Here is a 24,284-nt window from a genome sequence, read left to right as displayed (position 1 = left end):
GAGGGGCATAGGGGCGGGTCCGATTGAGGGCATGGTCAAGAGGGGTCATGGGGGCGGGGTCGAGAGGTGGCGGGGGTCGAGAGGGGGCGGGGGCGAGAGGGGGCGGGGGCGAGAGGGGGCGGGGGCGAGAGGGGGCGGGGGCGAGAGGGGGCGGGGGCGAGAGGGGGCAGGGAGGGAGAGAGGGGGCAGGGAGGGCGAGAGGGGGCAGGGAGGGCGAGAGGGGACAGGGAGGGCGAGAGGGGACAGGGAGGGCGAGAGGGGACAGGGAGGGCTAGTGGGGGCAGGGATGGCGAGAGGGGGCAGGGAGGGCGAGAGGGGGCAGGGAGGGCGAGAGGGGGCAGGGAGGGCAAGTGGGGGCAGGGAGGGCGAGAGGGGGCAGGGAGGGAGAGCGGGGGCAGCGAGGGGCATGGGGGCGGGTCCGATTGAGGGCATGGGCAAGAGGGGTCATGGGGCGGGGTCGAGAGGTGCGGGGGCGAGAGGGCGGGGGCGAGAGGGTGCATGGGCGCGTGGGCGAGAGGGGGCATGGGGCGGATGCGAGAGGGTGCAGGAGAGGCGAGAGGGGGCAGGGAGAGGCGAGAGGGGGCAGGGAGGAGCGAGAGGGGGCAGGGAGGAGCGAGAGGGGGCAGGGAGGGGCGAGAGGGGTAAGGGAGGGGCGAGAGGGGGCAGGGAGGGGCGAGAGGGGGCAGGGAGGGGCGAGAGGGGGCAGGGAGGGCGAGAGGGGGCAGGGAGGGCGAGAGGGGGGCAGGGAGGGCGAGAGGGGGCAGGGAGGGCGAGAGGGGGCAGGGAGGGCGAGAGGGGGCAGTGAGGGCGAGAGGGGGCAGGGAGGGCGAGAGGGGGCAGGGAGGGCGAGAGGGGGCAGGGAGGGCGAGAGGGGACAGGGAGGGCGAGAGGGGGCAGGGAGGGCGAGAGGGGGCAGGGAGGGCGAGAGGGGGCAGGGAGGGCGAGAGGGGGCAGGGAGGGCGAGAGGGGGCAGGGAGGGCGAGAGGGGGCAGGGAGGGAGAGAGGGGGCAGGGAGGGCGAGAGGGGGCAGGGAGGGCGAGAGGGGGCAGGGAGGGCGAGAGGGGGCAGGGAGGGCGAGAGGGGGCAGGGAGGGCGAGAGGGGGCAGGGAGGGCGAGAGGGGGCAGGGAGGGCGAGAGGGGGCAGGGAGGGCGAGAGGGGGCAGGGAGGCGAGAGGAGGCAGGGAGGGCGAGCGGGGGCAGGGAGGGGCATGGGGGCTGGTCCGATTGAGGGCATGGGCAAGAGGGGTCATGGGGGCGGGGTCGAGAGGTGGCGGGGACGAGAGGGCGGGGGCGAGAGGGTGCATGGGCGCGTGGGCGAGAGGGGGCATCGGGCGGAGGCGAGAGGGGGCAGGGAGGGGCGAGAGGGGGCAGGGAGGGGCGAGAGGGGGCAGGGAGGGGCGAGAGGGGGCAGGGAGGGAGAGAGGGGGCAGGGAGGACGAGAGGGGGCAGGGAGGGCGAGAGGGGACAGGGAGGGCGAGAGGGGACAGGGAGGGCGAGAGGGGACAGGGAGGGCGAGAGGGGACAGGGAGGGCGAGAGGGGACAGGGAGGGCGAGAGGGGACAGGGAGGGCTAGTGGGGGCAGGGATGGTGAGAGGGGGCAGGGAAGGCGAGAGGGGGCAGGGAGGGCAAGTGGGGGCAGGGAGGGCGAGAGGGGGCAGGGAGGGAGAGCGGGGGCAGCGAGGGGCATGGGGGCGGGTCCGATTGAGGGCATGGGCAAGAGGGGTCATGGGGCGGGGTCGAGAGGTGCGGGGGCGAGAGGGCGGGGGCGAGAGGGTGCATGGGCGCGTGGGCGAGAGGGGGCATGGGGCGGATGCGAGAGGGTGCAGGAGGGGCGAGAGGGGGCAGGGAGAGACGAGAGGGGGCAGGGAGGAGTGAGAGGGGGCAGGGAGGAGCGAGAGGGGGCAGGGAGGGGCGAGAGGGGTAAGGGAGGGGCGAGAGGGGGCAGGGAGGGGCGAGAGGGGGCAGGGAGGGCGAGCGGGGGCAGGGAGGGCGAGCGGGGGCAGGGAGGGCGAGAGGGGGGCAGGGAGGGCGAGAGGGGGCAGGGAGGGCGAGAGGGGGCAGGGAGGGCGAGAGGGGACAGGGAGGGCGAGAGGGGGCAGGGAGGGCGAGAGGGGGCAGGGAGGGCGAGAGGGGGCAGGGAGGGCGAGAGGGGGCAGGGAGGGCGAGAGGGGGCAGGGAGGGCGAGAGGGGGCAGGGAGGGCGAGAGGGGGCAGGGAGGGCGAGAGGGGGCAGGGAGGGCGAGAGGGGGCAGGGAGGGCGAGAGGGGGCAGGGAGGGCGAGAGGGGGCAGGGAGGGCGAGAGGGGGCAGGGAGGGCGAGAGGGGGCAGGGAGGGCGAGAGGAGGCACGGAGGGCGAGAGGGGGCAGGGAGGCGAGAGGGGGCAGGGAGGCGAGAGGGGGCAGGGAGGGCGAGAGGGGGCAGGGAGGGCGAGTGGGGGCAGGGAGGGTGAGAGGGGGCAGGGAGGGCGAGAGGGGGCAGGGAGGGCGAGAGGTGGCAGGGAGGGCGGGGCAGGGAGGGCGAGAGGGGGCAGGGAGGGCGAGAGGGGGCAGGGAGGGCGAGAGGGGGCAGGGAGGGCGAGAGGGGGCAGGGAGGGCGAGAGGGGGCAGGGAGGTCGAGTGGGGGCAGGGATGGCGAGAGGGGGCAGGGAGGGCGAAAGGGGGCAGGGAGGGCGAGAGGGGGCAGGGAGGGCGAGAGGGGGCAGGGAGGGCGAGTGGGGGCAGGGAGGGTGAGAGGGGGCAGGGAGGGCGAGAGGGGGCAGGGAGGGCGAGAGGTGGCAGGGAGGGCGAGGGGGCAGGGAGGGCGAGAGGGGGCAGGGAGGGCGAGAGGGGGCAGGGAGGGCGAGAGGGGGCAGGGAGGGCGAAGGGGGCAGGGAGGGCGAGCGGGGGCATGGAGGGCGAGCGGGGGCAGGGAGGGGCATGGGGGCGGGTCCGATTGAGGGCATGGTCAAGAGGGGTCATGGGGGCGGGGCCGAGAGGTGGCGTGGGTCGAGAGGGGGCGGGGGCGAGAGGGGGCGGGGGCGAGAGGGGGCGGGGGCGAGAGGGGGCGGGGGCGAGAGGGGGCGGGGGCGAGAGGGGGCGGGGGCGAGAGGGGGCGGGGGCGAGAGGGGGCGGGGCGAGAGGGGGCGGGGGCGAGAGGGGGCGGGGGCGAGAGGGGGCGGGGGCGAGAGGGGGCGGGGGCGAGAGGGGGCGGGGCGAGAGGGGGCGGGGGCGAGAGGGGGCGGGGGCGAGAGGGGGCAGGGAGGCGAGAGGGGGCAGGGAGGCAAGAGGGGGCAGGGAGGGCGAGAGGGGCAGGGAGGGCGAGTGGGGGCAGGGAGGGTGAGAGGGGGCAGGGAGGGCGAGAGGGAGCAGGGAGGGCGAGAGGGGGCAGGGAGGGAGAGAGGTGGCAGGGAGGGCGAGGGGGCAGGGAGGGCGAGAGGGGGCAGGGAGGGCGAGAGGGGGCAGGGAGGGCGAGAGGGGGCAGGGAGGGCGAGAGGGGGCAGGGAGGGCGAGAGGGGGCAGGGAGGGAGAGTGGGGGCAGGGATGGCGAGAGGGGGCAGTGAGGGCGAAAGGGGGCAGGGAGGGCGAGAGGGGGCAGGGAGGGCGAGAGGGGGCAGGGAGGGCGAGTGGGGCAGGGAGGGTGAGAGGGGGCAGGGAGGGCGAGAGGGGGCAGGGAGGGCGAGAGGTGGCAGGGAGGGCTAGAGGTGGCAGGGAGGGCGAGGGGGCAGGGAGGGCGAGAGGGGGCAGGGAGGGCGAGAGGGGGCAGGGAGGGCGAGAGGGATAAGGGAGGGCGAAAGGGGGCAGGGAGGGCGAGAGGGGGCAGGGAGGGCGAGAGGGGGCAGGGAGGGCGAAGGGGGCAGGGAGGGCGAGCGGGGGCATGGAGGGCGAGCGGGGGCAGGGAGGGGCATGGGGGCGGGTCCGATTGAGGGCATGGTCAAGAGGGGTCATGGGGGCGGGGTCGAGAGGTGGCGGGGGTCGAGAGGGGGCGGGGGCGAGAGGGGGCGGGGGCGAGAGGGGGCAGGGGCGAGAGGGGGCGGGGGCGAGAGGGGGCGGGGGCGAGAGGGGGCGGGGGCGAGAGGGGGCGGGGGCGAGAGGGGGCGGGGGCGAGAGGGGGCGGGGGCGAGAGGGGGCGGGGGCGAGAGGGGGCAGGGAGGGAGAGAGGGGGCAGGGAGGGCGAGAGGGGGCAGGGAGGGCGAGAGGGGGCAGGGAGGGCGAGAGGGGACAGGAAGGGCGAGAGGGGACAGGGAGGGCGAGAGGGGACAGGGAGGGCTAGTGGGGGCAGGGATGGCGAGAGGGGGCAGGGAGGGCGAGAGGGGGCAGGGAGGGCGAGTGAGGGCAGGGAGGGCGAGAGGGGGCAGGGAGGGAGAGCGGGGGCAGGGAGGGAGAGCGGGGGCAGCGAGGGGCATGGGGGCGGGTCCGATTGAGGGCATGGGCAAGAGGGGTCATGGGGCGGGGTCGAGAGGTGCGGGGGCGAGAGGGCCGGGGCGAGAGGGTGCATGGGCGCGTGGGCGAGAGGGGGCATGGGGCGGATGCGAGAGGGGGCAGGAGGGGCGAGAGGGGGCAGGGAGAGGCGAGAGGGGGCATGGGGCGGATGCGAGAGGGGGCAGGAGAGGCGAGAGGGGGCAGGGAGAGGCGAGAGGGGGCAGGGAGGAGCGGGAGGGGGCAGGGAGGGGCGAGAGGGGGCAGGGAGGGGCGAGAGGGGTAAGGGAGGGGCGAGAGGGGGCAGGGAGGGGCGAGAGGGGGCAGGGAGGGGCGAGAGGGGGCAGGGAGGGGCGAGAGGGGGCAGGGAGGGCGAGAGGGGGCAGGGAGGGCGAGAGGGGGGCAGGGAGGGCGAGAGGGGGGCAGGGAGGGCGAGAGGGGGCAGGGAGGGCGAGAGGGGGCAGGGAGGGCGAGAGGGGGCAGGGAGGGCGAGAGGTGGCAGGGAGGGCGAGAGGGGGCAGGGAGGGCGAGAGGGGGCAGGGAGGGCGAGAGGGAGCAGGGAGGGCGAGAGGGGGCAGGGAGGGCGAGAGGGGGCAGGGAGGGCAAGAGGGGGCAGGGAGGGCGAGAGGGGGCAGGGAGGGCGAGAGGGGGCAGGGAGGGCGAGAGGGGGCAGGGAGGGCGAGAGGGGGCAGGGAGGGCGAGAGGGGGCAGGGAGGGCGAGAGGGGGCAGGGAGGGCGAGAGGAGGCACCGAGGGCGAGAGGGGGCAGGGAGGCGAGAGGGGGCAGGGAGGCGAGAGGGGGCAGGGAGGGCGAGAGGGGGGCAGGGAGGGCGAGAGGGGGCAGGGAGGGCGAGAGGGGGCAGGGAGGGCGAGAGGGATAAGGGAGGGCGAAAGGGGGCAGGGAGGGCGAGAGGGGGCAGGGAGGGCGAGAGGGGGCAGGGAGGGCGAAGGGGGCAGGGAGGGCAAGCGGGGGCATGGAGGGCGAGCGGGGGCAGGGAGGGGCATAGGGGCGGGTCCGATTGAGGGCATGGTCAAGAGGGGTCATGGGGGCGGGGTCGAGAGGTGGCGGGGGTCGAGAGGGGGCGGGGGCGAGAGGGGGCGGGGGCGAGAGGGGGCGGGGGCGAGAGGGGGCGGGGGCGAGAGGGGGCGGGGGCGAGAGGGGGCAGGGAGGGAGAGAGGGGGCAGGGAGGGCGAGAGGGGGCAGCGAGGGCGAGAGGGGACAGGGAGGGCGAGAGGGGACAGGGAGGGCGAGAGGGGACAGGGAGGGCTAGTGGGGGCAGGGATGGCGAGAGGGGGCAGGGAGGGCGAGAGGGGGCAGGGAGGGCGAGAGGGGGCAGGGAGGGCAAGTGGGGGCAGGGAGGGCGAGAGGGGGCAGGGAGGGAGAGCGGGGGCAGCGAGGGGCATGGGGGCGGGTCCGATTGAGGGCATGGGCAAGAGGGGTCATGGGGCGGGGTCGAGAGGTGCGGGGGCGAGAGGGCGGGGGCGAGAGGGTGCATGGGCGCGTGGGCGAGAGGGGGCATGGGGCGGATGCGAGAGGGTGCAGGAGAGGCGAGAGGGGGCAGGGAGAGGCGAGAGGGGGCAGGGAGGAGCGAGAGGGGGCAGGGAGGAGCGAGAGGGGGCAGGGAGGGGCGAGAGGGGTAAGGGAGGGGCGAGAGGGGGCAGGGAGGGGCGAGAGGGGGCAGGGAGGGGCGAGAGGGGGCAGGGAGGGCGAGAGGGGGCAGGGAGGGCGAGAGGGGGGCAGGGAGGGCGAGAGGGGGCAGGGAGGGCGAGAGGGGGCAGGGAGGGCGAGAGGGGGCAGGGAGGGCGAGAGGGGGCAGGGAGGGCGAGAGGGGGCAGGGAGGGCGAGAGGGGGCAGGGAGGGCGAGAGGGGACAGGGAGGGCGAGAGGGGGCAGGGAGGGCGAGAGGGGGCAGGGAGGGCGAGAGGGGGCAGGGAGGGCGAGAGGGGGAAGGGAGGGCGAGAGGGGGCAGGGAGGGCGAGAGGGGGCAGGGAGGGCGAGAGGGGGCAGGGAGGGCGAGAGGGGGCAGGGAGGGCGAGAGGGGGCAGGGAGGGCGAGAGGGGGCAGGGAGGGCGAGAGGGGGCAGGGAGGGCGAGAGGGGGCAGGGAGGGCGAGAGGGGGCAGGGAGGGCGAGAGGGGGCAGGGAGGGCGAGAGGGGGCAGGGAGGGCGAGAGGGGGCAGGGAGGGCGAGAGGGGGCAGGGAAAGGGGGCAGGGAGGTCGAGAGGGGGCAGGGAGGGTGATAGGGGGCAGGTAGGGCGAGAGGGGGCAGGGATGGCGAGAGGGGGCAGGGAGGCGAGAGGAGGCAGGGAGGGCGAGCGGGGGCAGGGAGGGGCATGGGGGCTGGTCCGATTGAGGGCATGGGCAAGAGGGGTCATGGGGGCGGGGTCGAGAGGTGGCGGGGACGAGAGGGCGGGGGCGAGAGGGTGCATGGGCGCGTGGGCGAGAGGGGGCATCGGGCGGAGGCGAGAGGGGGCAGGGAGGGGCGAGAGGGGGCAGGGAGGGGCGAGAGGGGGCAGGGAGGGGCGAGAGGGGGCAGGGAGGGGCGAGAGGGGGCAGGGAGGGGCGAGAGGGGGCAGGGAGGGGCGAGAGGGGGCAGTGAGGGCGAGAGGGGGCAGGGAGGGGCGAGAGGGGGCAGTGAGGGCGAGAGGGGGCAGGGAGGGCGAGAGGGGGCAGGGAGGGCGAGAGGGGGCAGGGAGGGCGAGAGGGGGCAGGGAGGGCGAGTGGGGACAGGGAGGGCGAGAGGGGGCAGGAAGGGCGAGAGGGGGCAGGAAGGGCGAGAGGGGGCAGGGAGGGCGAGAGGGGGCGGGGAGGGTGAGAGGGGGCAGGGAGGGCGAGAGGGGGCAGGGAGGGCAAGAAGGGGCAGGGAGGGCGAGAGGGGGCAGGGAGGGCGAGAGGGGGCAGGGAGGGCGAGAGGGGGCAGGGAGGGCGAGAGGGGGCAGGGAGGGCGAGAGGGGGCAGGGAGGGCGAGAGGGGGCAGGGAGGGGCATGGGGGCGGGTCCGATTGAGGGCATGGGCAAGAGGGGTCATGGGGGCGGGGGCGAGAGGGGGCGGGGGCGATAGTGTGCATGGGCGCGTGGGCGAGAGGGGGCATGGGGCGGATGCGAGAGGGGGCAGGAGGGGCGAGAGGGGGCAGGGAGGGGCGAGAGGGGGCAGGGAGGGTTAATGTTGATGGTGCAGCAAAAGGAAATCTCCGAATATCTCTGACCACAGAGCTGCCTACCCTCCGACTTCCAAGGCCTTGGAAAAGCAGCCAACCGACTGAAGGGCTCGTCCCACCTCCAGCCTCACTCTCTTCTCCCTCCGCTCACTGTGCTTCATGCCCTAGTCTGTACCTACCCAGATGAGTGCGTTTGGCCAGATGATGATCGAAGTGGCCCAAAGTCCCTGCCGCCGTACAGATGCCAGACCACGGAGATCTCCCGCAGCATCAGCCGGGTGTCGGGGATGGGGAACCTGGCCGGCGCCTTCAGCAGGTCCGTACTGCCGATGGGCCGGGAGAAGTAGCCGTCCTTCACTGTGATCGGGTCGTCGGTCAGCTTGGACACCAGTGGCTCACCATCTTTGGGCTTGAAGGGCAAAAGACAGAATGCATCTGCAGTTAGCATGACACTGTCACAGCGGCCAGAGTTTGAATCCCATGCTGTCTACAAGGGGTTTGTACGTTATTCCCATGTGTGCGCATGTGGGTTTTCCCCAGGGGCTCCGGTTTCCTCCCACCCTCCAAAACATACTGGGATTGTAGGTTATTTGGGAGTAATTGGGTTTCACAGCTCTGAGACGCATAACCCTCTCTTGTTCTTGCATCCATGTGAATATATAACCATATAACAATTACAGTACGGAAACAGGCCATATCAGTCCTTCTCGTCCACACCGATTTACGTGAAACTCCACTAGTTCCACCTACCCACTCCCTTCCCATAACCCTCCAACCCCCTCACATCCATGTACTCATCTAACCTCCTCTTAAATGACAGAATTGACCCTGCCACAACTACATCTTCCTCGTTCCAATCCCCCCTACCCTCAGAAGAAAGAGCCTATTCACATCTATACCCTTAATAATTTTAAATACCTCTATCAAATCCCCCCTCAATCTTCTATGCTCCAATGAATAAAGACCCAATCTACTCAATCTTTTTCCGTATTCAAGATATTGCAATCCAAGCAACATTTTTGTAAACCTTCTTTGCACCCTCTCTACCTTATTGATATCATTCCTATAATTTGGAGACTAGAACTGCACACAATATTCCAAACTTGGCCTCACCAAAGCCTTAGAGTTTCAACATCACCTCTCAGCTACTATATTCTATGCTATGATTTATAAAGGCCAGCATACCAAAAGCCTTCTTCACCACCCTATCTACATGGGAATCCATCTTCAAGTAACGCTGAACTGTTATTCCAAGATCCCTCTGTTCCTCTGCATTCCTCAATGCCCTCCCCTTCACTGCATACATCCTATTTTGGTTATTCTTCCCAAAATTAAGCACCTCACACTTATCTACATTAAACTCCATCCGCCACCTTTCAGCCCATTTTTCCAAACAGTCCAAATCTTTCTGTAGTCCATGAAAACCCTCTTCATTATCCACAACTCCCTCTATTTTTGTATCGTCTGCATATTTACTCACCCAATTTACCAGCCCGTCATCCAAATCATTAACATAAATGACGAACCCTGAGGCACACCACTCACCACCGGCCTCCATCCTGACAGACAGTTATCCACCATGACTTTCTGGTGCCTATCTTCCAGCCACCTCTGAACCCATCTGAACTATCTCTATATTAATCCCTAAAGATTGAAACTTCTTCACTAACCTTCCATGCAGAACCATATCAAAAGCCTTACTAAAATCCAAAAGGACAACATCAACTGCTCTACCTTCATCATGCGACACTGGAAACCCTGGCAAATTTCTAGAGGTGCGGTGGAAAGTGCGCTGACCGGCTGCGCCATGGTCTGGTACAGGGGACACCGATTTCCCTGAGCGTAAAGCCTTCCAAAAGGTCGTGGACTTGGCCCAGGACATCACAGGCAAAATCCTCCCCACAATCGAGAACATCTAAAGGGAACGCCACCGTCGGAGGGCAGCAACGATCATCAAGGATCCACACCACCCAGCACATGCTCTGTTTTTGCTGCTGCCATCAGGAAAGAGGTATCGGTGCCACAAGACTCGCACCATCAAGTTCAGGAACTGCTGCTACCCCTCCAACATCAGACTTCTCAATGACACTCAATCAGGGACTCGGAATTGGGCACTTTATTGATTTTCTTTTTGTTCTCTCTGTATCGCACAGTTTGTTTACAGTTCTTTGTTTTCACTGTGTACAGTTTTTTTTTTGCACGACCAATTAGTGGGAATTCTGCCGCACCTGCAGGAGAAAGAGTCTCAGGGTTGAGTGTGATGCCCTGTTTGTACTCTGACAATAAATCTGAACTATCCTACCAACCTACGCAGCAACCACGAGAGATGTATGGATTTAGAACCTGTCCTTCCACACCACTGAGAATCCTGCCATTAACTATATACTCAATGCTTGAGTCTGTGTGGGTTAACATGGACAGTTGGCTGAATGGCCTGCTTCCATGGGAATTGAATCCCTGGTTTTTCTTCTTTGGCTTGGCTTCGCGGACGAAGATTTATGGAGGGGGTAAAAAGTCCACGTCAGCTGCAGGCTCGTTTGTGGCTGACAAGTCCGATGCGGGACAGGTTAGCATGGACACAATGGGCCAATAGTGGCACAGTGTAGAGACAGGCCCTTTGGCCCAACTCGCCCATGATCACTTAGCCAGCGATCACTTGGTTCCCTCACCATGTCGTGTGGGCTCACCGGAATTCCCATTCCTGGCGCGTCCAAGATGCAGAAGTCATCGTTGTCTCCAGTGGAGTCGCTGTCCGCCCCGCTGCCTTCAGAGGGTGGTCTGTCTCGAACGGGGGGGTCCACCCCACACTCAGCCGGGAGCTTGTCTTGGCCCTTTTCGCCTGGGAACAGGTAGACGGACGCTGGCGAGTCCTGGCGGAACAGAGCCATGCCACCTGGGCGTAGGCAGGAACGAGGAGCAGGGGGTTAATGGGGGGGGGGGGGTGACCAGTGGTAAACGCATCCTGGCCCGTGCACACTCAAACGCATGATCTCTCACACAAACACATTCTGTCCCACACTCACACAAACGCATCCTGGTCTGCATGCACTTGCACATCCTGGCCCGCGCACACTCAAATGCATGATCCCTCATGGCACTCACACAAACGTACTCTGGCCAGCACTCGTACATATTCTGGCAGTTGCTAACTCAAATGCAGCGAAAGTCAAACGCTGAGATCGTAGTAAAATTACACAGGAACTTGGCCGGTCTCGCAGCGTCCATAGGAGGTATTACTGACATTTCGGGCCTGAGCCCTTTCTCGAGGTATGTGAAAAAAGAAAGGGGTCTGAATGAAAGGGGAAGGACAGGAGGAGGAGTCCAGACATGACGAAGAAAGGTGTGAACTGATTTTGGCTCTATTAAACGTATGATCACTCTCGCACGCACACAGTCAAATGCAGGGGTTGCTCACGTCCTCCTCACACAAAGGGCCAAACAGCCCGCACTTGGATCCCCAGATGGCCTGCACTCAGGACCGTGTTCTGACCCCTACAGGGCCCCCAGATAGTCTGCACATAGAACCACTAGACAGCCCTCACTTGTTCCCCAGATGGGCCCATGCTCAGAACCCTGAGATGGCCTCTCTCTACCTACCTGACCCTCCAACATCTGGGTCGCTGCGCCAGCGCTCGGTGTCGAGGAGCGCGTCCGTCAGGTCGCCCTGGTTGATCTCGGCCGTCTCCGCCGGGAAGCGAGGGGGAATGGTCGGTGCTGACTCTAGAAGCTGCAGGGGAGGTGGGGGAAAGAGGAAGAGGAGGGGAGGGGGTCAAACCCGCATGGAAACACCAGCCAATTGTGGACCCTCCTCCGAGGGGTCAGTTTTCAGGTCAGAAGCAAATGGACAAAATGTAGGCAGGTATGTCTGGCCCAGAACGTCTAATTGGCCAGCAGAAGCTATTTGGGCCAAAGAGCCTGATGTGACACGGTTGTGCAGTGGGTAGAATCACAGACTCATGGAAACGGAGACCCAGCCACTCTATCCCTATGTCTGGTGCTGTGTGTCTCTGTATGCATAGGTGTCTGTGTGTGTAGGTGTCTCTGTGTGCGTAGGTGTCTCTGTGTGTGTGTGTGTGGGCGTCCGTGGGCGTGGGAGCCTGTGGGCGTGGGAGTCCGTGGGCGTGGGTCTCTGTGCATCTGCGAGTGTGCGTGACTGCAAGCATGGATGCATGGGTGTCTGTCTATGAAGGGGGAGGCCTGAGAGGGGGCAGAGAAGGGCAAGCATTATGGTAGAACAAAAGGAAATCTCCAGCTTGCTCTGAGCACACAAACTGCTCTTGCTTCTGACTCCCAAGGCCTTAGTAAAGCAGCCAACTGACAAGGACTCATCCCACCCCCCCAGCCATACTCTCTGGTCCCTCCTCCCTTCGGGATGGTTGGAGTATGAGATCATGCCCCAAGCAGCAGAGTTTCTTTCCCAGTTATCAGGCTCCTAAAGCAAACCTCACAAGTGAAATAACACTGCCCATGCTGCAATTCCAACTGACCTCATGGGAACCCCGCTCTCCACGCCGTAACCCCACTCTCTGCACCCTAACCCTGTTCTCCACATTGTTTTGTTTTATGTTTACACACTTGCAGATAGTGAGCAAAACAAGCCTCTTCACAGTCCCATAGCACGTGACAATCACACAATGCCATGACAGCAATTTACAGGAGCACCATTGCGTGTCCTTTCTGGCATGTGTGCGTGCACGCGCACACACACACACACACACACACACACACACACACACACACACACACACACACACACACACAATGTAAAACTGTTTCATCTGGTTGTAGATGTACAGACTGTGAACTTGAACGGATGAAATGACGTGGCAGTGATAGGGAAGTTTTGATCAGATTAAGTTTCTTTATGTGGTGTGAATTTTGTCTGTGTGATGTTGCATAGTCACCTGCTGAGAGAATGGAGGACACTAAAACTGACAGGAAGGGGCCTGAACACGAGAGAGTGGGTTTCCCCAGTTGGAGAATCTCGTGGGGCGGAAGGGTCTGTTACTGTGATGTATTGATAAATTAATTACATCGCACATGATCCTCCCTCCCACTCACCGCATCCCATCCCCACACTGACCCCCTCAGTACTGCCGATCACCCAGTGACCCTCCTCAATACTGCCCCTCCCCTAGTGTCCCCTCTCAGTACTGCCCCTCCCCCAGTGAGCCCATCGTAACTGCCCCTCCTCCAGTGAGCCCAAGAGAACTGCCAATCCCCCAGTGAGTCCATCAGCTTTGTCCCTCTCGAGTGACCCTCCCCTTGTTACTGCCTCTCCCCTCTCCACTACCCCCTCCACAATAGTAACCTCTTGACCTTTCAATGGTCGAAGAGCAATTCAAACTGCAGTTATTTTCCAGGCAGAGGGCCCTCCCTCCCCTCCAGACTGGAGATCAATCCAGGCTCTCCCTCCAGCTGAGAATCTGCAGCTATCTCTGCAACAAATCAGTGGATCTCACCTCAGTCTCTTTCCCATCCTCTCTGTAACCCTCCCCCTCTCACCATCACTCTCCCTCCTTCTCTGCCCATCTCTCTCTCCATCTCACCCCACCTCTCTCCCTTCTTTGCCTGTCTCTCTCCCTCCTTCTCTACCCGTTGCTCCTTCCTCCCTGTCTCTCTCCCTCCCTCTCTGCCCATCTCACCGCCTTCACATGTCTATCCCTTCTGCCTGTCTCTCTCACCATCTCTCTCCCACCCTCTCTGCCTGTCTCCCTCCCCTCAACCCCAATACAGAGGGGCTCCATGCTGACAGTAACTGAGGAGCAGACAGCAGTTGAGCAGCCTGACAACCTGGCGTGGGGTCACCTCCCCAATGCCCTGCACCTCACCCAGGACACTAACCCCCTCCCCCCCCCCCCACCCTGTGAGAGATAATGGATTATAGGAAGTAAAGTTAGTATGAAATAAAATAAAGAATAATAGACTAGACTAGAGGAAGTTAAGTAAGTGCTGAATTAGGGATGAATTCTGGTAAGAGTGTGAGGAAGGGTTACGCAAGTATAATAGAAGAAAGGTCTTATAGTGATAGAAAGAATTAGCAGGTTCTGCATATAGAATAGCAAGTCCTGGGGCTTGAGAGGTGTGAATAAAGACAAAGGCAGATTCATGAATAAGGACAATGACATGATGGGACCCAGACAGGATACCCCCCCCCCACCCCCCCATGGTCTTCCAAGTTTACAGGAACTGCAGGTAGGCAGACAGAATTACCAAATGCCAAACCAATCCAGGAGGTAGAAGAATGTTAGGGGGGGGGGGGGGGGTAATCTCTACATTGAAATGAACTGTATAAAAGTTGGGTGAGCCCCAGTATGTGTGTGTATTCCCATGGTAAGGGGAAGCACTCAACTTTGCACTGTTGTACAATAAATGTTCTTTTTTCTCAATTTTTGTCTCCAGCGAAATCTGTGAAGGTACTTGTTTCTCACAAATGGGGGCTCGTCCGGGATCTCACTCCCTCCACTGACAGAGTGCCCGACGACGGGGGTAGGTGCACCCCAACTGATTCAGCTGGACTCCCAGACAAAGGGTGACTGGTCAGTGGACGAAGCGAGTGATATCCGAGAGGAGGCATTGAGAACAAAAGACGGGAGGACGCTAAGAGCGCTAGGAATAGCTACTGAATCCCAGTAAGAGGAATTTATTTACCTGCTAGTATGGGAGGAGTAAGTAGCAAGGGAAACAGTCCTGGAGAAGGACAGCAGGATCAGATACCTAAACATAGTCCTTTAGAATTAATGTTATCTGATTGGGGTGCGGGGAAAACCCGTGGAAAAGATAAACAGACCATGGTCAGGTATTGCTATCAGGAATGGGTTAAGAATCCGATAAGAGGGAATTCGGTATATTGGCCAAAGTTCGGATCCGACGAGGACTGGATGTGTCAGCCAGATGTTTCTGGCTCTACCAAAATCAAGGAGGTAATACCGAGAGCAGAGAATATGCAGCCTGTTGGCTCAGTGGATCGTTTGATCAAATGATTTTGAGCGAAAAGGATTGTAAGAACAAGAAGGATGAGGAACCTTCTGCCCCTGAAATACAAGGATGGGATGTGTTACATTCTCTTCCTCCACCTTATGCTCCCCCTGTGCCGGCTCCTATCTTCCCCCTCTCACCTACACTTTACCCTTTTTCACCTTCCCCTCTTCCTCCACAGTTAGAGAAAGAAAAAGAAAGTAGGAGTGGTATGATGACCCACTCACAGAGTACAAGATTACTGCCTCAATTGACACGAGAGGGAGGAGACTTTGATTATGAGGGTCATTCATAGCATCATAGAGGAGGGGATAAGCCAGAAATTAACTGGATGAGACCTTTATGAGAGGTTCCCTTGGGAGGGGATGTGGGGGGTCTCGGATTCGTAAATGTGCCTCTGACCAGTATGGAGGTGCGCAATTTTAAGAAGGAAATGACCTCTCTGATAGAAGACCCTCAGGGATGTACAGAACAATTAGATCAATTTTTGGGACCTAATATATATACCTGGGATGAATTAATGTCTATCTTTAAGACTCTGTTTACTTTGGATGAGCGTGGAATGATTCGCCAGGCAGGGATTAGAGTCTGGGATAGAGAACACCAAGGGGGACTAGAGACGATACCTGGAGAAGCTAAATTTCCCCTGGCAAACCCAAATTGGGATAAAACTACTAATGATGGTCGCACGCGAATGGATGAGTACAGGGTTAATCTAATTAAAGGAATGAAGGAGTCAGTTCCAAAAGGTCAGAACTTTAAGAAGGCATTTGAGGTTCCCCAAGGTGCCGAGGAGACCCCCTCCGCATTTCTGAATAGATTATGTGCGGCCATACAGCAATATGGGGGGTTGGATATAGGATCCCCAGCAGGTGAACAGTTGGTATTGACGGGCTTTGTTACTAATTCAGCCCCAGATATCAGGAAGAAATTACAAAAGATGGAGAATTGTTATGAACAGGGAATAACACTGCTTTTACAGATCGCACAAAGGGCATACGTCCAGAGGTCTGAAGAAAAACAGAAAGGAAAGGCTAAGATTTGGATGCAGGCAGTCAAGGAAGTTGTGGAGGGACAGCAGGGAAATGTTAGGAGCATCCAGCTCCTGGACGTTGGGAGGAACGCCAGGAGTGGGGAAATAGAGACCAGAGCAGAGGCAGAGATAGAGGAGAATTCCGGGGATGACGACCATCCCCGGGACCCCGTGGAGACCCTGGTAGAAATTGGGAAACAGGAGCATTAGTTTGCTATTATTGTAAAAAGGAGGGACACTTTAAGAGGGAATGCCCAATGCGAGCCAGGGAGACGCGATCTTATGCATTGATGAAGGCAGATTATGAATAGGGGGGGTCACGGTTCTCAGCCAATACACACCGTGGGGCTGCACGGAGAACCATTGGTAAATTTAAGCATAGGACCCCACGGTGATGAGATGACTTTTCTAGTAGATTCAGGGGCAGCCCGGTGCAGTCTAGTATTTTACAACGGCCCGAGGGTGTTAAAACAGAAGGGATGGTGCTGGTTTCGGGAGTGGGAGGAAGAGATTTTACGGTCCCTATACTAAAGAATGTAAGGATAAAAATGGGAGAAAAGATGATAACAGAGGATATTTTACTAGTTTCCCAAGCTGGAGTTTGCCTGTTGGGATGAGATTTTCAAGACCAATTGGCTATCGGTACCAGACCACAGGGATCAGGTATCAGGGTTCAATTTTATGTACTAACAGAGGAGGATCGGGAACTAATAAATCCTGGAGTATGGGCAAAAATAGGCAATAGAGGAGGATTAGATGTTCCTCCCCTGCAAGTTACTTTAAAAGACCCTGACCAAGTAATTAGACGAAAACAGTACCCAATTCCTATGGCTGGCCGAAAGGGGCTGCAGCCAGATGGTATACTCGAACCTTGTATGTCACCTTTTAATACCCCAATTTTACCTGTCCAAAAACCAGACGGTACCTATCGATTAGTGCAGGATTTGAGGGAGTTAAACAAAATCATTCTCACCCGTTATCCGGTTGTACCTAACCCCTATACGATAATGGGTAAAATTGATCCCCATAGTAAGTGGTTTAGTGTAATTGACCTCAAAGATGCCTTCTGGACCTGTCCGTTGGCAATGGACATGTTTGCATTTGAGTGGGAGAATCCTTTTACAGGACGGAAAAATCAATACTGGTGGACGGTCCTTCCCCAGGGTTTTACAGAATCCCCAAATTTGTTTGGCCAAGTTTTAGAACAGGTACTAGATGAGGCCCCTCAGAGAGAGAATTGTCAATTAATACAATATGTTGATGATTTATTAATCACGGGAAAAACGTATGATGTGGTTAAACAATACACTGTTGAATTTTTGAATTTCCTAGAGAACAAGGGTCTTAGAGTGAGCGAGTCAAAGTTACAATTTGTTCAATCTGAAGTTAAATACTTAGGTCATCTGCTGGTTAGTCAAGGAATTAGGAAGATAAGTCCAGAGAGAACAAGCGGTATTCTGCAGATCCCGCCTCCAAAGAGTGCTCGAGAACTTAGAAAATTCCTTGGTTTAGTAGGATACTGTAGAGTTTGGATTGAGAACTATTCTAGCCTGGTCAAATTTCTTTATGATAAACTTGCGACTCTAGGGGGTGAAACTGTTGTCTGGACGGAGGAGGAGGTTAAAGATTTTACCTTGGTGAAACAGCGTCTTATTAGTGCCCCAGTTTTGGTTTTACCCGACCTAAATAAGCCATTTGATCAATATACCAATGCGAAAAAAGGTGTGGCCATGGAAGTATTAACGCAAGAGAGGGCAGGCTTTAGACAACCAGTTGCCTTTCTTTCAAAAATTTTAGATCCCATTTGTCGTGGTTGGCCAGAATGTGTGCAAGCAATTGCAGCCACTGCTATTTTAGTCGAAGAAGGACGAAAGATTACGTTTAGTGCCTCGATGTTAGTTCATACCCCTCACACATTCCGCACCATTCTCTTACAAAGTGCTGGAAGGTGGCTTACTGATTCTAGAATTTTAAAGTATGAAGCGATTCTCATGGATAGGGATGATTTGACACTGATTATGAACACAGATCATTTCAAAAATGTATTAGAGGTGGCCCGCCCTGCAGCGAGAGCCGATGCTGTTTTTTGGTAATGTCACCTCCACCATCCTCCCCCTTCATTGCACATCCTTTCCCATTGTAACACGAGAAATTGTAACACGAGAAGTCTGTTGATGTCATCAACCGGACAGGCAGTTGGAAGGCTCCCCGCACAACCAGTCACTTCTCCCACCTGTCGAGCGGTGCGGCGGATTGGCGAGCGCCTGTGATTTACTGTCCGCGCGACGGACATGGCAGGCTGCGCACGGGCCCCAGGCAGCACGAGCCCCGCGCGACTGGCCCTTTCACAGAGCGAGCACACTTCTACCGGTCGCCAAGGCCTTCAGCGCTTGCACCCGCGCGGACCCCAGGGACGGCTGGTTCGGCCCTGCACGTGAAGAGAGATGGTGGCTGTCCACAAAGGCTGATCGGCAGTGCGCTGGGCCTGAGTGGGTGGGTAAGCAGGGGTGGGCAGAGGGTGTAGGTGAGGAGTAATGGGCAGGGGAAGTTATGGTGGTGCGAGGAGCAGTTAGAGGGAGGGATGAGCAGAAGGAGGGGTGGATAGGGAAGAGGTAAAAGAGGAGGGGCAGGGCGAGTAGGGTGAGAGACGGGAAGAGGGAGGAACAGGTTGAGGGGAGAGGCAGTAGAGGGGCGTGTATAGGATGGGGTGGGTAGAGGCAGAGCGAGTGGAGTGAGGGGTGAGTAGAGGTTGGGTAAAGGACTGGTCAGGTAGAGGGATGGTGGATCGAGGGTGAATAGAGGCCTAGAGCCTGAGGAGTGAGCAGGAAATGCTGAGTCCTGATGCAGGCCAAAATGGACACAGCCTGTGAATGCTGACTACATCTCCACAGGGACCAAATATGTTTCCCTCAGGTCAAGCAAAGGGTGAACTTGAGCTACCTACTCCTGACCTGTAACATTATCCTCCTAAAGTTATATCCTAAAGTTTAACATTACAAATGTTGAAAGAAGAGAAAACATGCAGATGTTGTTGAAAATTTTCAATAAATATTTAGTTCGGCCCTCGACTTAGTCCAAGTTCTTAATTTTGGCCCTCCGTGAATTTGAGTTTGACACACCTGATTTAGAGCATGTATGTTTAGAAGTATAGATTTACAGACAAAAATTAGAGATGATTTAAGTGATGAACCTTTACGGGAGGGTGAAAGATGGTTTATTGATGTATCTTCCCGCTGCATTGACGGCATTCGTTATAGCGGGTATAGTACAGTGGATGGGAATGAAGGAGAAGCCGGTCGGCTTCCCGGTCATTGGTCGGCACAATCTTGTGAATTATATGCCCTCTGCAGAGCTCTCCAGGGCTTTGAGGGAAAGGTGGGCACAATCTATACCGACTCAAAGTATGCTTTTGGTGTAGTGCACACCTTTGGAAAGATTTGGAAAGAGCGGGGAATGATAACAGGGAAAGGACAAAAGTTGATCCATGAAAACTTAATTGTTCAATCCTTAGATGCTCTTATGCTACCTGAGGAGATAGCTGTAGTTCATGTACGGGGCCATCAATTTATTGACAGTCCTGAAGCACAGGGGAACAGACGGGCAGATGAAGCTGCCAAACAGGAAGCACTCACAGAAAAAATAGACATGCAGCTGTTACTCCCCACCCCACGAGGTTCAAAAGACTCCCATCTTTTCACGGGAAGAGGAGGTTTATATGCGTCAAACTGCTGATGGGTTGTGGTGGACGGCAGAGGAACGTCAAGTACTGAAGAAAGCCTTGGCTCGTCAGATTATTGATCAGTTCCACCAGCAGACACATTGGGGAACACAGGCACTTATTGATTGTTTTGTACAGTCCTTTAATTGCTCGGGAATATACACCATAGCCAAGCAAAGTACTCGGGTGCCCAATCTGTCCGCGAGTGAATAAGAAAGTCATGCGCCAGGTCGTGATATAGCCGTACGCCCGTTTCAACGACTACAGATTGACTTCATGGAATTACCTAAGATAGGGGTTTATAAATACCTCCTGGTGATGGTAGATCATTTTACTTGATGGGTGAGGCTTTCCCGACCCCTAATGATCGTGCTAGTACCGTTATCCGGATATTACTAGAGTCTGTTATTCCGTGTTATGTCATTATTCAAACCATTGACTCAGATCGAGGTACACATTTTACCTCTCAGGTACTCCAGGGTGTGTGTAAAATTCTGGGAATAGATTGGCAGCTACAATGGTACCCCCCAGAGTTCAGGCCGTGTTGAACGAATGAATCAGACCCTGAAAAATCAACTCACTTGATTTCATGAGGAAACTGGCCTCTCCTGGATTAAATGCTTACCCTTAGCTTTAATTAGGACTCGCACAGCTCCTCGTAAGGACTTGCTGTATCACTATATGAAATGATGTTTGGTCTTCCTTACATGGGATTCCACACTGATACCCCTATCCTGAGGCTAATGACCAGTACATATCTAAATATTTACAGGGACTTTCTACTTCTCTGACTTACGGCAGAAGGGTTTATTAGCTCAAAACCCACCCTGGACTATCCTATTCATTCTGTTAAACCTGGTGATTGGGTATATGTAAAAGCGTGGCAAGACCTTAAACTAAAACCAATATGGGAAGGCCCTTATTGTGTACTTCTGATTACAGACACTGCAGTGCGAACAAAAGAAAAGGGGTGGACTCACATACAACGCATTAACCAAGCTAAACCACGAACTAAAGACGTTGATAATACACCCTCCACCTGGCGTGCAGTCACACATCCTTCTGGTCTGAAAGTTACGCTATGCCGGGAAAAAGTGCTGTAATGTTATTTTTATTATTTGCTGTGTTGTTTTTCTGCTGGTTCCCAATTTTTGGGAAACCATCCAATTGTACACAATGTATTAAGTCCTACTGGAATAGGGGCAGCAGAGGTGATAATTACTTTGAGGAATGGACAGGTTTACCTTTAGAATGCAGACAGGGCACAGGTATAGAGTGTATTCATAGTGGGGTACTTTATTTCGTATGGTTTAATTTAGGATCCCAACGTGGACCAAGGAAACAGACCTGCCCTAGGGGAGTGGATTGGGTTGGCGTCTTGGCCTCTACAGATATTAAAGAGATGAGTGCTAAAGACAAGGAAGATGGTGGGAAAATGATAGGCAGAACATTAATCAGGGTTGAGTAGGGATGAAGGGGGTATATATGCTAATACTCGCAGACAAGCTGCTACTCACAGGTTAGGTAACAATAAACGCTCCCCCCCCAACTTGGCATCTTGTAAATCATCCTTTGGGTCATGAATGCATTCAGAAGGCTAAAGGGAAGGCTAAAGGCAAAGCTAAAGGCAATCACTGTAAGGGCGATTTGAGTTGTAAACAGCTCAGGCTGCTCCAGAATACCACAGCTGTTTGGCATTTAAACTGTTTAACCAGACTCCAGGCAGTTTTGAAGATTCTCACCAAACAGACAGCGATGGCCTTGGATTTATTGGCTGAAGAACGACGACGGATACGAGCTACAGCTTATCAAAACCGCCTGGCTCTCGATTACTTGTTAGCTGCTAAGGGCAGCATTTGTGGAAGATCGATTGATGACAACGGTCACAATGGTCAGGCGGTTGAACTTTTTACTGGTGACTGGAGGTGGATACTCACAGCCCTTATAGCAGTTGGACTCATTACTTTAGCCATCATGAAACTTCCCTGCCTAATGACTTGTGTGCAGTGTTTAATTCAACGGACCTTTCGTCAGATCCCTACAACCCAAAGGATGTATGTTTCTCGAACTCCGTCTGATGATGCTAAGATTACAGTTCGTTTACTGACTCGTTGAGAAAAGACCAAGTATCCAGTTGAGAATTTACTAAGCGTAGCTAAAGAAAAAGCGGAGATTGTGAGAGATAATGGATTATAGGAAAAGTTAGTATGAATAAAATAAAGAATAATAGACTAGACTAGAGGAAGTTAAGTAAGTGCTAAATAGGGATGAATTCCGGTAGAGTGTGAGGAAGGGTTACGCAAGTACACAAAGAATTAGCAGGTTCTGCATATATTTAGTAAGTCCTGGGGGTTGAGAGGTGTGAATAAGGACAAAGGCAGATTCATGAATCAGGACAATGACATGATGGAACCCAGACCCCCCCCCCCCCCCCATGGTCTTCCAAGTTTACAGAAAATGCACTTAGGCAGACAGAATTACCAAATGCCAAGCCAATCCAGGAGGCAGAAGAATGTTAAGGGGGGTGGGTATCTCTACACTGAAATTAACTGTATAAAAGTTGGGTGAGCCCCATTATGTGTGTGTATTCCCATGGTAAGGGGAAGCACCCAACTTTGCACTGTTGTACAATAAATGTTCTTTGTTCTCAATTTTTGTCTCGAGCGAAATCTATGAAGGTACTTCTATTTCTCACACCCCCCCCCCTCCTTGTTCTACTCCCCAATGTTCTCCCATCCTGTTGCCCTCTCCCTCCACCCCCATGACACAGTTCCTCTCCCCCCTTCTCTGTTCCACTCCCCACCTTTCTCCATCCCAGTCTCCTCGCCATCCCATCCAGGACACAGTCGTCCACCCCCTTTCCTGTTCCACTTCCTATTGTTTCACCATCCCACTGCCCTCACCCCCCAGGACACAGAACCTCCTACCCTGATCCCTTTCTCACCATTCCCCCAGGTTACCCTGACCCTCTGACACAGCACAACCCCTTCCCTGTGTTGTGTGTGTGTGTGTGTGTGTGTGTGTGTGTGAGAAACTATGTTTGCAAGCGTGCATCTGCGTGTGCCTGTCTACGTGTCTGCACGACTCTACGTCTGCATGTCTGTGTGTATCCTTGTGTGTATCTGTATACAAGCCTGTATCTGTGTCCGTATGCATTAGCACCGTGGTTCATGGAAAAACTGTTTCATCTGGTTGTAGATGTGTGAACTTGAATGGATGAAATGACATGGCAGTGATGGGGAAGTTTCGATCAGATTAAGTTTCTTTATCTGTGGTGCTGTGAATTTTGCATTTTCCGTGTGACTGACCCTCCCTCAGTTACCCAACCTCAGGACTGCCCCTCTCCCAGTGACCTTTCTCAGTACTGCCCCTCCCCTAGTGATCCCCCTCAGTACCATTCCTCCCACAATGATCCCCTCAGTACTGCATCTCCCACACCCCACCTACTCCCTCTACAGGAGGAATCCCTTCGGTGCAATTCAAACTGCAGGATTATTTTCCAGGCCGAGGAACCTCCCACGTCCATACACTCCCCTCTGGAGGAGAGATCAATTCAGAATCTCCTTTGAGCTGAGAATCTGCAGCTATCTCTGCACAAGTCAGTGGACCTCACCTTGGTTTCTCCTTCCCGTCCTCTTTGTGACCCTCTCCCTCCCTCTCTCCCATCTCCATTCTTCATCTGTCCTTCCCTCCTTGCCTATCTCTCTCACTCCTTCTCTGTCCATTTCTCTCCTTCCTCCTCATCTCTCCCTCCCTCTCTGCCTCGTATGTCTCTCCCTCCTTGCCTGTCTCTTCCCCCTCTCCCATCCAAGGACAGAGGGGGCCCCACACTGACAGTAACTGAGGTGCAGACAGCAGCTGAGCAGCCTGACAATCTGGCATGGGGACACCTCCCCTAATGCCCTGCACCCCCCCTCAGTTCCGCTCCTCACTGTTCCCCCCAACTCACTGCCTTGCCCCCTTCGACACAGTCCTCCCCTTCCTTGTTCCACTCCCCAAATTCTCCCATCCTGTTGCCCTCCCCCCTCCACCCACCAGGACACCCCTCCCCCTTCCTGTTCCATTTCCCACTGTTCCCCCCATCCCATGTCCCCGCAGGACACAGTACCTCCATCCCTGATCCCTTGTGTGTGTGTGTGTGTGTGTGTGTGTGTGTGTGTGTGGGTGTGGGTGTGGGTGTGGGTGTGGGTGTGGGTGTGTGCCTGCGTGCGCGTGTGCACACGCACATCTTCCTGCCTGCATGTATCTATGTGTGCATCGATAGGTCTGTCTCTGTGTCTGCGTGCCTGTCTGTGTCTGCGCGCATGTTTGCATGTATGTGTGTTAGCACCGTGGCCCATGAAAACACTGTTCCATCTGGTTGTAGATGTTCAGGCTGTGAACTTGAACGGACAAAGTGATGTGGCAGCAATGGGGAAGTTTCGATCAGATTAAGTTTCTTTAACTGTGTGTGTGCTGTGAATTTTGCATTGTCTGTGAACCCCCTCAGTACAGTCCATTTCACAGTGACCCCCCCCCAGTACCCGCCCATCTCTCAGTAAACCCTCCCTGTACTACCTCTCCCCAGTGGCCACCCTCAGTACTGCCTGTCCCCCAGTGACCCCCCCTCAGTACCACCCCTCCCTCAGTAACTGCCCTTGGTACTACCCCACCCCCAGTGATCCCCTTCAGTATTGTTCCTTACAACAGTGACCCCCTCAGCACTGCCTTGCCTCAGTGAACCCCTCAGTACTGCCTCTCCTACACCCCACCAACCCCTTCTACAGGAGGAACCCCTGGACCTCGCAGTGGTCAAAGAGCAATTCAAACGCAGGGTTATTTTCTAGGCCGAGGACCCTCCCATGTTCACATATCCACCCACTCCCCTCTGGAGGGAGGTCAATCCAGGCTCTCCTCAAGCTGAGAATCTGCAGCCCTCTCTGCAACAAGTGAGTGGACCTCACCTCATACCTTCTTAACATAACATAACATAACAATTACAGCATGGAAACAGGCCATTAGGCCCTTT

The 24,284-nt window shown here is 57.7% G+C and overlaps 1 protein-coding gene across 1 annotated transcript in view; it reads right to left on the bottom strand.

The window, feature by feature from the left end:
- Window positions 1–24,284, bottom strand: part of atg2a (autophagy related 2A) — a 182,463-nt gene that overhangs the window by 88,190 nt on the left and 69,989 nt on the right. The window contains exons 29-31 of the mRNA XM_069896222.1: window positions 11,145–11,274; window positions 10,235–10,440; window positions 7,727–7,956 (exon numbers count right to left, since the gene is read on the bottom strand). Of these exons, the coding sequence (XP_069752323.1) occupies window positions 7,727–7,956; window positions 10,235–10,440; window positions 11,145–11,274 (566 nt within the window). The remainder of the gene's footprint in view (window positions 1–7,726; window positions 7,957–10,234; window positions 10,441–11,144; window positions 11,275–24,284) is intronic.

The sequence above is a fragment of the Narcine bancroftii genome, chromosome 8, assembly GCF_036971445.1.
Source record: "Narcine bancroftii isolate sNarBan1 chromosome 8, sNarBan1.hap1, whole genome shotgun sequence".
NCBI classification, from domain to species: domain Eukaryota; kingdom Metazoa; phylum Chordata; class Chondrichthyes; order Torpediniformes; family Narcinidae; genus Narcine; species Narcine bancroftii.
Note: the sequence above shows the minus strand (reverse complement) of the source record. Positions and strands in the feature narration are given on the sequence as shown.